The following is a 14,534-nucleotide window of genomic DNA, read 5'->3' as shown; positions in this document are numbered from 1 at the left end:
AGGCTCTCATTAAAAGTCTCTTAAGAAGCTGGAATGTGGCTGGAAGGAGATTAAAGGAAATAGATGAATTTAGCAAAGGGCTTAGACAGAAAAGGAGAGAGAAATAAAGTTGGAGATCCTTATTGTTCTTTCAGATTGCAAGCAGGTGTGCATTAATTCAAAGAGTTCACTTTCTTTGCTGTATGATCTGTAGATAATAAACTCTAAATCATCCAAAACGATGCAGTTTGCCTGACTGCAAATATCTGCATATTTTATATTTAATCTTGTACGAATGTTTGCACACTCTGATCTCGATCAGATCCTGTGTTGGCTCTGCCCTGATAAAATACAGTTGTGGTGGGAGCCTGCAAAGCCTCCACTCGAGGGCAGCCTCTGGGGCTGTCCTGGCTCTGAGAGTGGCTTCTGCTCCCAGCTGCCACCTGCATGGCCTTGGGCACCTCCTTGAGTCCCTCTGCTGCTTGTCTCAATAGAAATTTGTGTGAGCGCTGATTTTTGGGAGCTGTGTCTGTGCTCTGACTGTAAGACTCCTGATCCTGGGAGCCTCCATCACAGCGATGGAATTATTGATATAATTGATATAATTATTTCCTGCTGACATTGCCCTACCTCAGGTGACAAGGGTGAGAGTGTGCACAAGGGAGACTGTCACAGATAGGTGAGTTCTGGGTAGCTTTAGCCACTTAGATTTACCAATTTACTACTTATTTCATCAGCTGTGTTCTATCTATCTGGTTATTTCTGACCTCCTTTTTTAGAGAAAAACCAAGTTACTCTATGTGTTGCAGCTTCAGAAATTCAACAACAACAACAACAACAATAATAATAAAAAAACACCACCACCAATAACAACAACAACAATAATAAAAAATATTAAGTAGGTTTGCCTGTGCAACCAACTATCTGTGTAGGATGCTGCATTTCCTCTTTCAGAATTTGAAGGGTTGCTGGATCCAGTTTTAGGAAGTGTTTTTCCCATGAAGCTTTTGCTTTGAATGGTGAAAATGATGAATTAGCCTCGGTGTGTGGTCCCAGGTTGTATTTGCTGTGCACTATTGAGGTTGCTCTGGAAATGGAATCGAATCCTTCAAAGGTTTTTATGGTGCCTTTCTTCTACAAATATCAGCACCCAACATCCTTCAGAGCCTGAAGAATGGCAATGCCACCCTCTCCCAAATCCCACTGGTGGGCCAAAGGACATCCTTGGGATAATCCCTGCCCAGGACTGTAAAAGTCAGGCCAAAGGTTGAGGTGGCTTCACCACCTTCACCAGCCCTGGGTAACAGCAAACGTGAAGACAAAAGCATGAACAGAAGTAGGGTGGCAGACTGAGAAGCTCCCTCAGAATCTTTTCCAGCTTCTGGCAGTCTGCACATTCAGAACTTCCTGTGCCAGAGTATCTTTCTGTTTACTGTTCCCTTTATGACTTTGTCTTCCGTGGTTTGTATGGATACAGGGATACTTCAGCATTCCTTGTGTACTGCATTGAGAAGGGCTGCAAGTTTAACTACAGCCTCATTTATTTTAAGTCTAAAAATTAATAAATTACCACAATTCCCCCTGATTCTTCTATTTTAGAGATCAGAATAATCTTTACTCACTTGGAGGCCAGTCCTGCTTCCACAGCCCTGTGTTCTCCAGCTATCCCTTCTTCTCCTGGTGGGAATTGTGGAAGGTATCCAGCCCATCTTACACAAGTTTTTTGGAAATCTGTCAGCTGTACATGTCTGAGCAGGCAGTATCACCTGCCCTCGGTCTGTGTGTGCAGTGACTCCTTCAGGTTTAAGAGGCATCACCACCTTCCACAGAAGTTGTGTTGACTCTTCTCCACTGTTCTGTATTTAACCTTTGCCCACCAATTCTACTCTGGTTTTACAGTTTCTCTGAGCTTGTCCAGGACAGTTCTTCCCCGGTTTGTGTCATTCATCAGATCTCTTGTAAATCTTGAAGATCCCTTTGCCACCTTTTCTCCCTCAGTAATATCTTTGCATCATGTTCTCCTGGATGTGAATCAGACACCCCTGGGCTACAGAAAACTTCATGGCCTTGGCTTTACAGCTGCACTTGAAATTCACCAACCCCCCCAACAAACCTGGGGGAGCTCAACCCAGGTTCACTCAGCCTTTAGTGAAACTGTGTCTGCTCAAGGGCTGAATTTCTGACTTCACATTCACCCCATGGCTCTGGCTTTGCACTGCCTGCTCTCCCTGTCCCCCAGGAGAAGGGATTCATGGATTTTTGGCCAATTTCCTGGGCCCTTGGGATAGGGAAGTGTAATGGCAAGAACAAACAGCGAGCTGTTATCTCGCAGTTCTCTGTTTTTTCCCAGTTGAGGTCATACTCTGGGACTCCTCTGGAGTCAGAGCCACCCTCTGCACTGAGCTCCTGCTGCTTCTGAACCCCTGGGAAAGGAAAGGGCTCAGGGCTGATCACCCCTTTCCCAGGAAGGGGATAATTGGTCTGAACAGCCACTGAAGCCACTGCTGCTGTCGGAAATACCTGACAAGGGATTAAAGATGTTTTAGCTGGAATTTAGGACACTAAAATGAGCATGGAGACTGGAAAGAGGGGAGATCTTTTTGTTCTGGAGGGGATTTGGGGGGGGTAGGATGCCTGGCATGGGTGGCAGGTCTGTTGGCATGTGGCCAGTCAGGAGTTTGGTACGTGGAGTTTGGGAATGTTGCAGCTGTGCTTGCAAGCAGTGAGTGATTTGTGTTGTATATATCAGGCTCTTAAACTCCTCAGTGGCACCTCCCCCTTCCTTATTTCCTCTCTCTGTGCCATGGACGTGCAAAACTTTGGTGCCTGGGAGGACAGACACTGCATGGCACAGGGAGAGGAGCCACATTCCCACTCCACTTGTTGACAAGTGCACTTTTTTGGGATGTCAGTGCTGGAATCCCACTACAGCCAGGTTCTGGTGAGGGTTGTTATTCTCACATAACAGCAGCACCTCTGCTGAGCCCAGCATTGTCCCACTGGGCTGGGTGCTGTCTGAACATCCCTAAACCAGACTTTTGCTGAACTCTGAGCCTGCCCATGCAAATGCTGGCACATCTTGACCTTCTTGAACTTCAGAGCTTGTGCTTGTGCTCCCAGGGACATCCCAGCCCCGTGAACAGGTTGGTTCCCCAGTGTGTGTTGGGTGTCAAGCACCAGGATGAACCAGGCCAAGCCCTCAAGCTGGTTCACCATGGGTTGGTCTCAGTGCCTTGGGTCAATCTCGTGTCCCTCAGGGCATTTCCTCCAGCTCAGGTCTGCCTTGAGCAGCCTCTGGGCAGGGTTTGGGGCCAGGCAGGGCTCTGAGCTGTGCAGCCTGAGCTGCTCTCTGAGGTTCATCAAGCTGTGTTAATTTGAGTTTCTTGGGCTGGACCTGGCCCCAAAGCTCTGTCCCAGTTCCACCATTGCCTCTTTATTTCCTGGTTCACTGGGACATCTCCTGGTTCTGTCCCCCAGTTCAGCAGTGACAATGGGAGGGAGAGATCCTTTTGACCCACTCGGTTCTAAGGTTCAATCCTTGTGTGATCCACAAGGGTTCCAAGGTTCTTGGGTAGTTCTCAGGTCTCTGGGTATGTTAGTTAATTACCTTTGTTCTTAATTACAGATGTGTATGCACATCTGGGGGTTGAGGCTCCTGTGGGAATGGGTACAGGGTTCTGTGGGATTGGGTCAGCAGAGCTGTGCTCCAACTCCTGTGCCTGCATGGGCTGGGCTGGCTACAGGGAGGTCTAGAAAATAGCTCAGGAACAGCTCAGGAGCACACTTTATATGTCTGTAAAGTACAGGGGGGACTCAAATCACAGCTGCAGTGCTTGACTTCCATGCTCCATGATGAAGAGGAAGTGCCCAAAAATAAAGGTTCCAGAATATTTCCATTGATATGTCTGGTTTGGGCATTTTTTGGGGCAGGGGTTGAGGCTCTCTGTGAGTCTAGGTTTGGGAAGCAGGTGACACTCCTGGTCAGTGCTGCTCCCAGTTTGCAGCCCCCAAATCCTGCATCAAAATAAAATAATTTATCTGTGATTCCAAGCATCCTGAAGATATCAGGTAACATGAGTTTTGCAAGAGAAATATTGTCTTGCCATGGAAAGTGAAACCATTTGTCTCCAATATTTGTGACATCTTTCAGCTGAATTGCATTAACACATAAATACATTGCTGTTGCATTTGGGGCAGGATGTTTTTATTTGACCTTTCCTGTATTTTTTTCAGCAAGGATATGTTCTCCCAGCAAAACTCATGCTTGAGGAGGGAAGTGGTCACTGGTAACGTCCTCCCAAATGGCCTTTCCATGGTGTGGGGTGTGGTAGCAGGGCACACAGACCCTGGGAAGGAGCTGGCTCCTGCCTTTAGGAGTCACACAGAGCTGTGGCACAGTGAGCAGCAGCCAGGGCTCTGTGTGACACTGGCTGTGCTGTGACCCGTGAATGGCTGTTGTCATGTTCTCTCCATGGAGCCAAGAGAACTTCCCATGGGGTTGCTGGTGACAACACACATGGCTTTCTCCTCCTCCCCGTGGCATCAGTCTGGGACTTTGCCCTGGTGTGTGGTGGGAATGGGACACCAGATCTAATCAGTCTGTATTGATTAATCTTCTGAGATGGTGAAATGCCCAACCTGCAGCTTCCTGAATATCCTTCCCTTCTTCACCTTTTGCATGATGGTGATCTTAGAATCATCACGGAATCCCAAACTGGTGTAGGTTGGACCTTTAAAGACCACCCAGTCCAGTCCTGTGCCATGGGCAGGGGCACCTCAGGGTGGCTCAGAGCTCCTGCCCAACGTGACCCTGAATGATCCTGATGCCTCAGGTTTTAGCTTTTATATTTTTCAGGTTCTGTGCTGCTTTAGTGTTTGGCTCTGGGCTTCATATGAGGGGATGGTGAGCTCTGTTCACAGAGCAGGGAGACAAAACAATTCCTTCTCCAGCTGGGGACCAAGGACAAATGATCCAAATCTCAGGCCCAAGAGCAGAAAAACAAGCAGGATGGGACTGCATGGGCTGGAGCTGTAATTGGACAATGAACTCCAATGTGCAAATGGAGCAGAGCTTATAAAAGTGAGAGACCCTGTGACCTGTGGGGCATTTTGTGACCATTTTGGTTCATCTTGGGTGCAGCCCTGGCTGGGCTCTGGTGCTGCCCAAGGTGGATCCCTTGAGGAGATCCTTTTAATAAATCCCTACTTTATTCTTTAGCTCCTGCAGTCTCTGTTCTAGGGCAGCCTTCTCAAGGCATCAATCCCAGGGATGTGCTCCCTAACTCACCTCTTCTCCTCCTTCTTTCCTTCCAGCCTGACCGGGAAAGAAGCCCTGACCCACTTCCCGTCGCTGGGCGCCCCGGGGGGCTCTGGCCCGGGCAAGGGGCACGTGAAGCAGTGCGAGCTGCTCCAGCTGTCCCGCAAGCAGAAGCGGCTGTGCCGGAGGGAGCCGGGGCTGGCGGAGACGCTGCGGGATGCGATCCGCCTGGGGATCCTCGAGTGCCAGTTCCAGTTCCGCAGTGAGCGCTGGAACTGCAGCCTGGAGGGCCGGCCCAGCCTGCTCAAGAGAGGTACAAGGTAGTTGGTGTGCAGGGAAACGCTGGCTGCAGCCCCCGGGATGTGCCAAATTAAATCTCCCACAATGTCGTGGTAGAGAAGGAGACAGCACTCCACACTCCATTTTCAAAGCAACACTCTCCATTTGCAGAAGGCTTCAAACTGTTTTTATTATAGCATGCATGCTTTTTATACATTCTTACAAAGTTTGTAAGTTTACACTTTACTCACTTTACTCAGACAAACAAATTACTCATTGGAATAGGCAGCTGCAGGTTTCTCTTATTCATCCTTCTTTCTTTCTTGTTTTCTATGTCAATGACCTTGGTAGGAAATTCTTTCTGTGGTAGACATGGATCCTCTTCTCAAACTTCTCTCTGGCTCACAGAAGTCACTGTAAAACCTCTTCCACAGCTGTCATGCAGGGAAACTGGCTGCAGCCCCCAGGATGTCCCAAATTAAATCTCACATGAAGCAAAGTGACAGGAGTGCTGAGAGCTCTGTTTCACCCAGAGATGGGAGCTGGGCAGTTTGGGCTCCTCTGCCACAAAATAAGCCTTGTCCTCATCCTCCCAGCATGGTTTGTTCGGGATTGGAAAGTGGGAGGAGGTTCACATCCTTCTTCTCTGAGAGCTCCTTACACTGAGCTTCCTCCTCTGCTGGGGTGGTGCTGTGGGAAATCAGGGTCAGTTAAAGAAAAAAATCCTTTTAGTGCCTTGGATATTCATGTATGTAAACCTCTGTTATTCTCAAATACAAAATTTAAACCTCTTTACTGTTTGAAAAAGCTATTTATCTGCATGCAGACATCTCAGTGCATGTTGACAAATCTCTCCTAAGACTCTTTCACATAAATTTGGAGAAATTTGAGCAGAGTGGTCAGAAGACCCACTGGATTTTTGTTTCCCAAAATGATTTAGATGAAGAAATTGCCCTGTAAGGTCTGGATTTGAGGTAGAAGGGAACATAATAAATCCTTCCAATGCTTGAGAAAAATACAATGAAGATGGACATTGAAATTATTTCTTAATAAAAATTCTCTGAGAATGCATATAGGGTTTGCCAGACCTGTCCTGATCCAACCAAAGCCTGACTGTTACAGAGTTTCAGCCCTTCAATAACTTCTATTAGCACTTAGTAAGCTTCAGTCTTCTGATTTATTGAGTTTCAGTCCTTTGATAATGTTTAACAACTTAATGTTTTTTAAAAAAAGCACCTGAAGAAGCCAATATTAATTTTGATGAAAATCAATGCTAATTTTAATTAACATTGGGATCAAAACTTTTTAATGTTTCCTTTTAAAATTATCAATTTTTATTACATTAAATATCAACTTAATATTTTATTAAGTCAGCACATGCAAGATCAGATTTTCTTCATTCCAAGGCTCTAGTGTGAATTCTTAGCAGGCAGTGGAAGGAACTGTTCATGATCTATTTTGAGTGTCTTTCTCACATCTGCACCTTCATCAACCTCAAAGAACTTGAAAATGACAATTGAATAATCCTCATTTTCAAATAGCTGGAAAACATTTAATTATCTGGCAGTGGCATGCCTTAACATTTCCATGGGCTCCTGACTGACAAAATAAAATATCACCTGTAATTTCAAACCTGTTTTGGCAGATGGGAATAAGTGTTTGAAAACTTTTATTACACGATTTTAAGGATCAAGTGATGATTTAATACAGCCAAGTATGCTGTGTGCACCCCTGTGTGACAGGACACTTGGCTGGGAGCAATTATTAGTTCTCATTTTCCTTTAGCTTGCAAAGGGGTTTGTTTCTTTCATAAAGTACATGAACATGGCTTTCAGCTGCCACTTTTGATCTGTTTGTGACATTTGTTGGAACTTTCTTGGAAATTGTCGGTCATGCAGCTCTCCCCTGTCACCCAGGTAGTGATGAGGTATTTTAGAAATGTTTAAATCATTTGATATCACCATGGTCCTAGAGGAACCATGAAGAAAAATACAGATTTTTAGCAGTCCTAAATGGTCTTAAGGGTGCAAGAGAGTGAAAAAAGTCCTCCCCAGTGAGATGGGCCATTTTTGTAACAGGTGAAAAGCCACATTCAATTTGCAATCACAGCTGACAAACTTCTGTGACTAATCTGGATCATCAGTGCTTTTCCTGCTTCTAGAGATGCCAAAAAGCAAACAAAAAATAAGCCAAGGGTTTTCTGGTTCTGGAAATGCCAGATTTATTTTACCAGTCTGTACTGTTTGTTGCTCTTGATAGTTTTCTGGGTAAAACTGGGAAACTCCTTTTGCATTATCTGCAACCTTTCTGTGGCACTTATGACACCTATTACTCCTCAGTGATCCATGCAAAATCCTCCTGCATTTCTTCACCACTTCTTTAAAGATCCACAGAAAGAGTTAGACTTTAAATGGTTTCAAGCCACCTTGTTACACAGGGGCAGTTGGTGTCTTTATAAAAACATGTAAAGCAGTGATGCCCTTTTAGTGTCCTGGGTGTGCCATTAAGGGCTGCTGGAAGTCAGGTAAAGCAGGATTTCATCTCAAACAACTCAGTGGTCTGGGAAAGAAGTACCTTTAGCAAAGAGGTCAGAGCCAGCCACTCACAAAATCCTTCCTGAGAAATGAGAATGAGTGCTCTGCAATCCTTCCATCCCTTAATCCACTCCTTTGCCTCCTGCTGGTTGGACTCTGACCTTCCAGCAGTGGTTTCACCGTTGTCATGAGGAATCCAGGAATGGTACAGCAGAGGAGTGGTGACTCACAGATACAGAATTTCCATGATGGGAGATTTGGAGAAAAAAATTCTTCTGAGCAAAAAGGCCCTGAGCAGCTGGCATTGGAACCAGCCCTGCTTTGAGCAGGAGGTTGTTCTGAAGACCTCAAGACTCCTTCCATCCTAAATCTTTCTATACTTCTATAGCTTTTTTTGGTTGGTTGGTTTTGCTGTTGTTTTCAGAGAGATGCCTCCTCCACCTGCTCTGAAACTCTCTCACTCCTTCACTACAGCATTGAAAACTCTGATCCTGAGCATCTTTCCTTTGGCAGTCACCCCACAGTGAAACTCCTCCCGTTGCAATTTTCCCTGTGGTCTGGAGCACACCGCAGCACACAACAGTGGTGCCATTGCAGCAGAAATCCTTCTGTATTTATAGGCTGCCGAGCTAAGAAATCCTGCTGGAGAGATCAGGGCAAGGCTTGGACACATGGAAGGTCCTACCAGAGGGAGCTGGTTTGCTGCAGCCTCCTGAAATTCATCTCTGTGCTGGATGTTTGCAGCCAAACTGCCCAGATGTTCCCCCTGCACTGAGAGTTTCAGGTTCCATTTTGTCCCTGACAAGACATTCAGTGGGGTCAGGGGAGTGACCCATTCCCAACCCAGGCCCTGAGAGCTCAGAATTGGCCCCAGGCCCCACTGCCTGTGGTGACAGGAGCTCTGTTGTCACTGTGGGAGGAGAGATAGCAGGACACATGGAGCAGCCTCGGTTCAGATCCCAAACTGTGCTCCTTGGAGCTGATTGCTGCCATTTGTGGTGTGTCCTCCTGAAAATCCAGCTCCAGCAGCTGCTCTGCCACGCTGCCCACAAGAGCTGAAGAACAGCTTTTACTTCCCTCATTTGTTTTGTGAATTAACAATTAAATGGTGATTGATTCCTCATGACAGAGTGGAGGGAATCATCTTAGACTTTTCAGACAAGTATTTGGCAGCCTGCTGATGTTGAAGCTTTGTTTGAAGGAGACGGAGACGTTTCAAAGTCTGCTGGGTATCTGCAGTTGCTGCTGTCTGCAGTGGCCTGACCACAGCAGTGGCCTCTGATTTCCAGTGGGCTGAAAACTGGCAGGAAAACATGGGGAAACCAAAGCATCTGAAATAGCAGGAGCAGTGTGGTGATCCACAAAGTCAGATTTAGCAGGGGCTGTGGAGCCGACGGGGCCTGCTGGCTCCTCATGGCATGGGAAAGGACCTCCGGAATGCTCTCCTCACCTCTGGGATCAATGTGTCAGAGGGGATGTTGGGAATCTGGTAAGCATTTGGGGATTGGCTGCTGGAATGATTTAGCAGATTTAGGATCTCAAGTATCAGTTATCCTCTCTTAGCTTCTTTGGAGAGGCTTAGACACTGTTTGAAAATGTGTGAGCATCATGCTGCTGTCCACAGCCTGCATTGACCACGTCCCATTCCAGCTTTTACAAAACTTTTGGTGGATTTTTTGACATTCTTTCATTATCTTTAGAGTACCCTGAGAAATTTTGTAGAGGATCATCAACCAGAAAGATTAATTGCAAATTATTGCCTCAGTGGTCACGGTAACCAAAATGGTGAGGCAGACTGTTGGTTGATCTCCTTGTCTCCTCCATATTTCCCCAGCTCTCCCCTCATGCCCATGCTGTTGGTAGATCTTCATCTAAAATTCTGCAATTCCAAAGAGCTCCTATGAAGTCTACTGAAGTTGCTAATGAAGCCTCTCCATTATGTTCATGATTAGTCACATTTTTCATTCTTCTTGCTGGCAACCAGCAGGAGATCTCTTTGTCCTGCTCTCTTGGTCATGTTTATGGTGGACATCACTCAGATTTCAGCACTCAGTGTTCTGATCCACTATTACAGCTGCATGGGAGTTCTCTGAGGGAACAGAATGATGGAGAGATTTGAGGTTGGACTTGGTGAGTTCTAGAACTGGCTTCCAATGCTTTGCTCCAGGCAGGGCTCAGTGCAAGTCTAGGTAAAGTCTCTGTGGTTGTCTCTCTCTCTTCCTTTATTGCAAAAAACAGATTTTCCTTCTGATGTGAAAGGAAATTTGGCATTTTCACACGTGGAATATTTGTTTGCTTCATTATATTTTCTTACATGTAATGTGTAAGTGCTCTGTCTTCCATAAACCAAATTTTTTATATTTTGTCTGATCTTATCCATTCCTGCACTCAGAGCTATTGATCAGTCACCTGTCTCTCTCTTCCTTGCACTAATTCCTAAATTTTGGACTTGTTAAACAATTTTGCATTAATAGTTTTTTTCCTGTAAATGAACTCTAGAGGAAATATTAAGATTTTCCTCAGGACTGAATAGCAGAGGAGCTAAATATAAATAAATAAAAATATTTTAGCATTTGGGTCAGGTTTGTGTCAATCACTGTTTCTGAAACTTCTGTGAAGCTCATGGGTATCAATATTCCTATTCCTGTCTGATCTCATGTCTCTACACTCAATTTTCATTCAGTCATTGTACTTTGATTCCTGGTTAAAAGGTCATAGTCACACCATGACCTCAGGGATTGTAGCCAAGCTGGGAATCCTGCTTTGGGGAGGAGAACAGCTTCAGAACACACCCCCACAGTCACTGGGAGTAGATAATTTACAGGGAATTCAGAAAACCCACACACGTGTGTGATTTGCCTTCTGGCCAAGATGTCCTTCAACATGGAACCCTTCCCATTCCAACTACATGTGGTCTTTTCATAGAAAATACCACTACAGTCCCAATTAAAAACATTTTTTCAATAAGAGGTTGGATTTTGGGACACTTTCTCAGTCTCTACTACAGATTTCCTGATTTTATGACATAATGTGATTTCAATGATGGTCTGTCATTGCGCCAATCACCTCTGTGCTGGGGACAAACAGAGCTTGGTGGCTGTCATATTTTGCAGTTGGGTGTTTTCCCAGGACTGTTTGTCTGTTGCCACCCTTCCCTTGTCCACATTGAAGCAGTCACGGGTGAGACTGGGGTGTCACTACACCGATCCCTTCAACCTCAGTTCCTCTGCTGGGGATGGTGTGGGAGCGCCACAGGAGTTTGGTCTCTTGGTACTTCTAATTATTATGCTTGGGTTTAGGCAGGAGAGGCAGGGAGGTGCCTTTTCTGATCCTCCCATCTCCCAATCCTTCTCCCATGCAGGTTTTAAGGAAACAGCCTTCCTGTACGCCGTGTCCTCGGCCGCCCTGACGCACTCGCTGGCGCGGGCGTGCAGCGCGGGGCGCATGGAGCGCTGCACCTGCGACGACTCCCCGGGCCTGGAGAACCGCAAGGCCTGGCAGTGGGGCGTCTGCGGAGACAACCTCAAGTACAGCACCAAGTTCCTGAAAAAGTTCCTGGGGCAGAAGAGGATCGGCAAAGACCTGCGGGCCAAGGTGGACATCCACAACACCAACGTGGGCATCAAGGTAGGAGCTGCACCGGCGGGCTTGGGATGAAGTTTGGACTCAGTGCGAGTCTTCCAACCCATCCTGTGTGTGAGAGGAGTGTTCACTGCCCTGCTCTCACACCAGACCTGTTCACCTGTGTGTCCTGGGCCTTGTGGTGCTGAGAGTCCCTGGGGAATCTCCTGAGCTCTTGTGTGAGGAGATGCAAGTTGAGTGGCAGAGGAACATCCTGTGTCCTCCAGTGGTCCCAGGGTGGGTGACAGGGAGACACAAAGCAGTGACAGCGGTGAACCTCCGCAGCTGAATGACTCCAGGGGTTATGCCAGGGCCACAGGTGGTTCTGAGGACAGCTGGAGTTTAGAGCCAGTGGCATGTGTGAAGCAGATTAAAGACTGAAACTCTTGAGATCAATTATGAGTCTGCTGGTGAGTTGCTACGGAACGAGTCCTGTCACAGGTTCGGGTCAGAGAGACCATCACATTGAACATTTTGACCTGTAGGTTACAGGCTACTGACTCATCATTGCCTTCCGTTTACTGAGTCAAATTGTTTAATTAGAGCACTGTCTTCATTTGAATATACCAAAAGGAATCCACCATGTTGGAGATACTCAGTTTTATGACTGACTACTCCTACTGTGCCAAATAGAATTAATAAGAACTTATTTAAGAACTTACTTGGTGTTTAGCTGGTTGTCCTCAGGCTATCCACTCTCTGGCTCATCTGTCAACTCTGTAGCTATTCCTCTTCTTTGGTAGGGTTTTTTGGGTTTTTTTTTGGGTGTGTTTTTGTTTTGGTTTTTAATTTTTGTTTGTTTGTTTTTGTTTGGCTTTTTAAAAAAAAGTATTATTATTAACATTTTTTCCTCCACAGAATAGAAATAATGCAAATAAAACTGAAGTGCTTGCAGTACTTGTCTGTGATCTGAGGTGTTGCCTCTACCAGAACTAGGTCCTGGCAGATAATAACCACCACTCTTCTTCCTCATCAGGCAGTGAAGAATGGCCTCAAAACCACCTGCAAGTGCCACGGCGTGTCCGGCTCCTGCGCGGTGCGGACGTGCTGGAAGCAGCTCTCGCCTTTCCACGAGATCGGGCGGCTCCTGAAGCTGCGCTACGACGACGCCGTCAAGGTCTTCAGCACCAGCAACGATGCCGTGGGACACTCGGAGCTGGCGGGGCCGCACAGACACGGCCACTCAGCCAAGCAGCCCGCCCTGCCCCGCCCCACGGACCTGGTGTACGTGGAGGACTCGCCCAGCTTCTGCCGGCCCAGCAAATACTCCCTGGGCACCGCGGGCAGGACCTGCTCCCGCGAGGGCAACTGCGACAGCATGTGCTGCGGCCGGGGCTACAACACCCAGAGCCGCCTGGTCACCTTCTCGTGCCACTGCCAGGTGCAGTGGTGCTGCTACGTGGAGTGCCAGCAGTGCATGCAGGAGGAGGTGGTCTACAGCTGCAAGCAGTAGGGACAGCCCCGAGGGGCGAGGCGAGTCCAGGGGAGCAGCAGGGGGACAGGGACATGACTCTCTGCTATGGGGTGAGGGCAAAGGAGACCACCAAATGTGTGCATTGCTCTTCCAACCTCGGCATTGAGATGCTCCAGACCTCAGCATTGAGATGCTCCAACCTTGGTGTTGAGATGCTCCAACCTCAGCGCTGAGATGCTCCAGCCTGGGGAGAGCTTCTGTGTGAGCAGGGAAAACCAGAGGCTTTGTCGGGTATGGGGTTAGGAAGGAGGGACAGAGAGCAGGGGGGATGTGGGTACAGCAGAAACCCTCATGCAGCCACAAATGTCCCTCAAGTTCAAACTTGTACTCACCTGTGAGGGAATATCCTCCCTGCACCCCTCAGGTGCACTCCTGGAGATGCATTGGGGTAGTGACACTGGGACACTGAGGCTTGTGCCCTGGATCCTGCAGAGAAGAGAATTAAGGGACCGGGAAGGCCACAACCAGAGACTGGCTCCAGGTGTGGCAGGGCCAGCCGTGCTCCTGCACTGAGGCAGAAGGACTCTGGCAGTGGGGGATTGCCAGTGCCGTGCCCTGGGAGCTGGCTGAACCCTTTCTGCTGTCAATTCACCAACACACTGATGAATAATCTCATTTTGGCCCAGGAATTGTGCCTCAGGAATACCAGTTTACAAACGAAGGGAGCTCACGTTCATCACCTCCCAGGTCTGTAGTTCGGGTATGGGACTCCAGGTGCATTTTAACCACGTTTTAACCTTGCTGTTCCAGGTCACCTGGAACTGCTGCAGTGACAGTGTTTGAGCCACGGGAACTCAGCTGAGGGCTGTGAAGCCACCGCTCTGCAGCATGTGGCCTCACAGGGGGTATTTATTGGTGGTGATCCAGGGTGATGGTGTCAGTTATGCACCTCTCTTCCTCCTCCCCCCCAGTCAATCAGTCAATGAATGAATGAATGAATGAATGAATGAATCAATCAATCAATCACCATTTTGTCCTATGTGCAGCACACTCTGCCTGGTGCCCAAGGTGTGTCCCATCCCACAGTCTTGCCCTGTGCCAATGACAGGTAAAGGCTCTGAAAGGGAATTAGGAACCACAGGAACCGGGGCATCTGAAAAAGGTGCAAGTCACGAGTGACAATCCCTGCCCTGAGAAGTTGGGTATATCCAGCCCTGCAGGGTGAGGGAAGGTGACCCAAGGAAAAGAGCACAGACAGTTGGAGAGTCACGAGCCCCTGACTTTGAACCTTGTTTTTCCCTTTGACTTTTAGCTGAACACACCAGACACAGCCTGTTCAGTTCCTTTGGTTGTGATTTAAGGAGCAGTTTTGGGAATGGCAGTGAGGCACCCCCAGACCTGGCCACCAGGTAAATGCAGGTGTAGCACAGCCTCTCTGGGTGTTCAGCTC

At 47.5% G+C, this 14,534-nt stretch overlaps 1 protein-coding gene across 1 annotated transcript; it reads left to right on the top strand.

Annotated features, from left to right (window-relative positions):
• Positions 1 to 5,248: 5,248 nt before the first annotated feature.
• Positions 5,249 to 13,123, top strand: WNT9B (Wnt family member 9B). Its single transcript, XM_053999913.1, has 3 exons — positions 5,249 to 5,549; positions 11,411 to 11,676; positions 12,647 to 13,123. The coding sequence occupies exons 1-3, from the start codon at positions 5,249 to 5,251 to the stop codon at positions 13,121 to 13,123; spliced, it is 1,044 nt and encodes a 347-aa protein (XP_053855888.1).
• The last annotated feature ends 1,411 nt before the right edge of the window (positions 13,124 to 14,534 follow it).

Source organism: Vidua macroura, chromosome 27 (genome assembly GCF_024509145.1).
Source record: "Vidua macroura isolate BioBank_ID:100142 chromosome 27, ASM2450914v1, whole genome shotgun sequence".
Lineage (NCBI taxonomy): Eukaryota > Metazoa > Chordata > Aves > Passeriformes > Viduidae > Vidua > Vidua macroura.
Note: the sequence above shows the minus strand (reverse complement) of the source record. Positions and strands in the feature narration are given on the sequence as shown.

Coding starts and splice junctions, on each gene's coding strand:
- WNT9B (XM_053999913.1), top strand. CDS start 5,249: ATGTGCTCCCTAACTCACCTCTTCTCCTCCTTCTTTCCTTCCAGCCTG. Junction 5,550..11,410: donor GCCCAGCCTGCTCAAGAGAG/GTACAAGGTAGT, acceptor TCTCCCATGCAG/GTTTTAAGGAAACAGCCTTC. Junction 11,677..12,646: donor ACACCAACGTGGGCATCAAG/GTAGGAGCTGCA, acceptor CTTCCTCATCAG/GCAGTGAAGAATGGCCTCAA.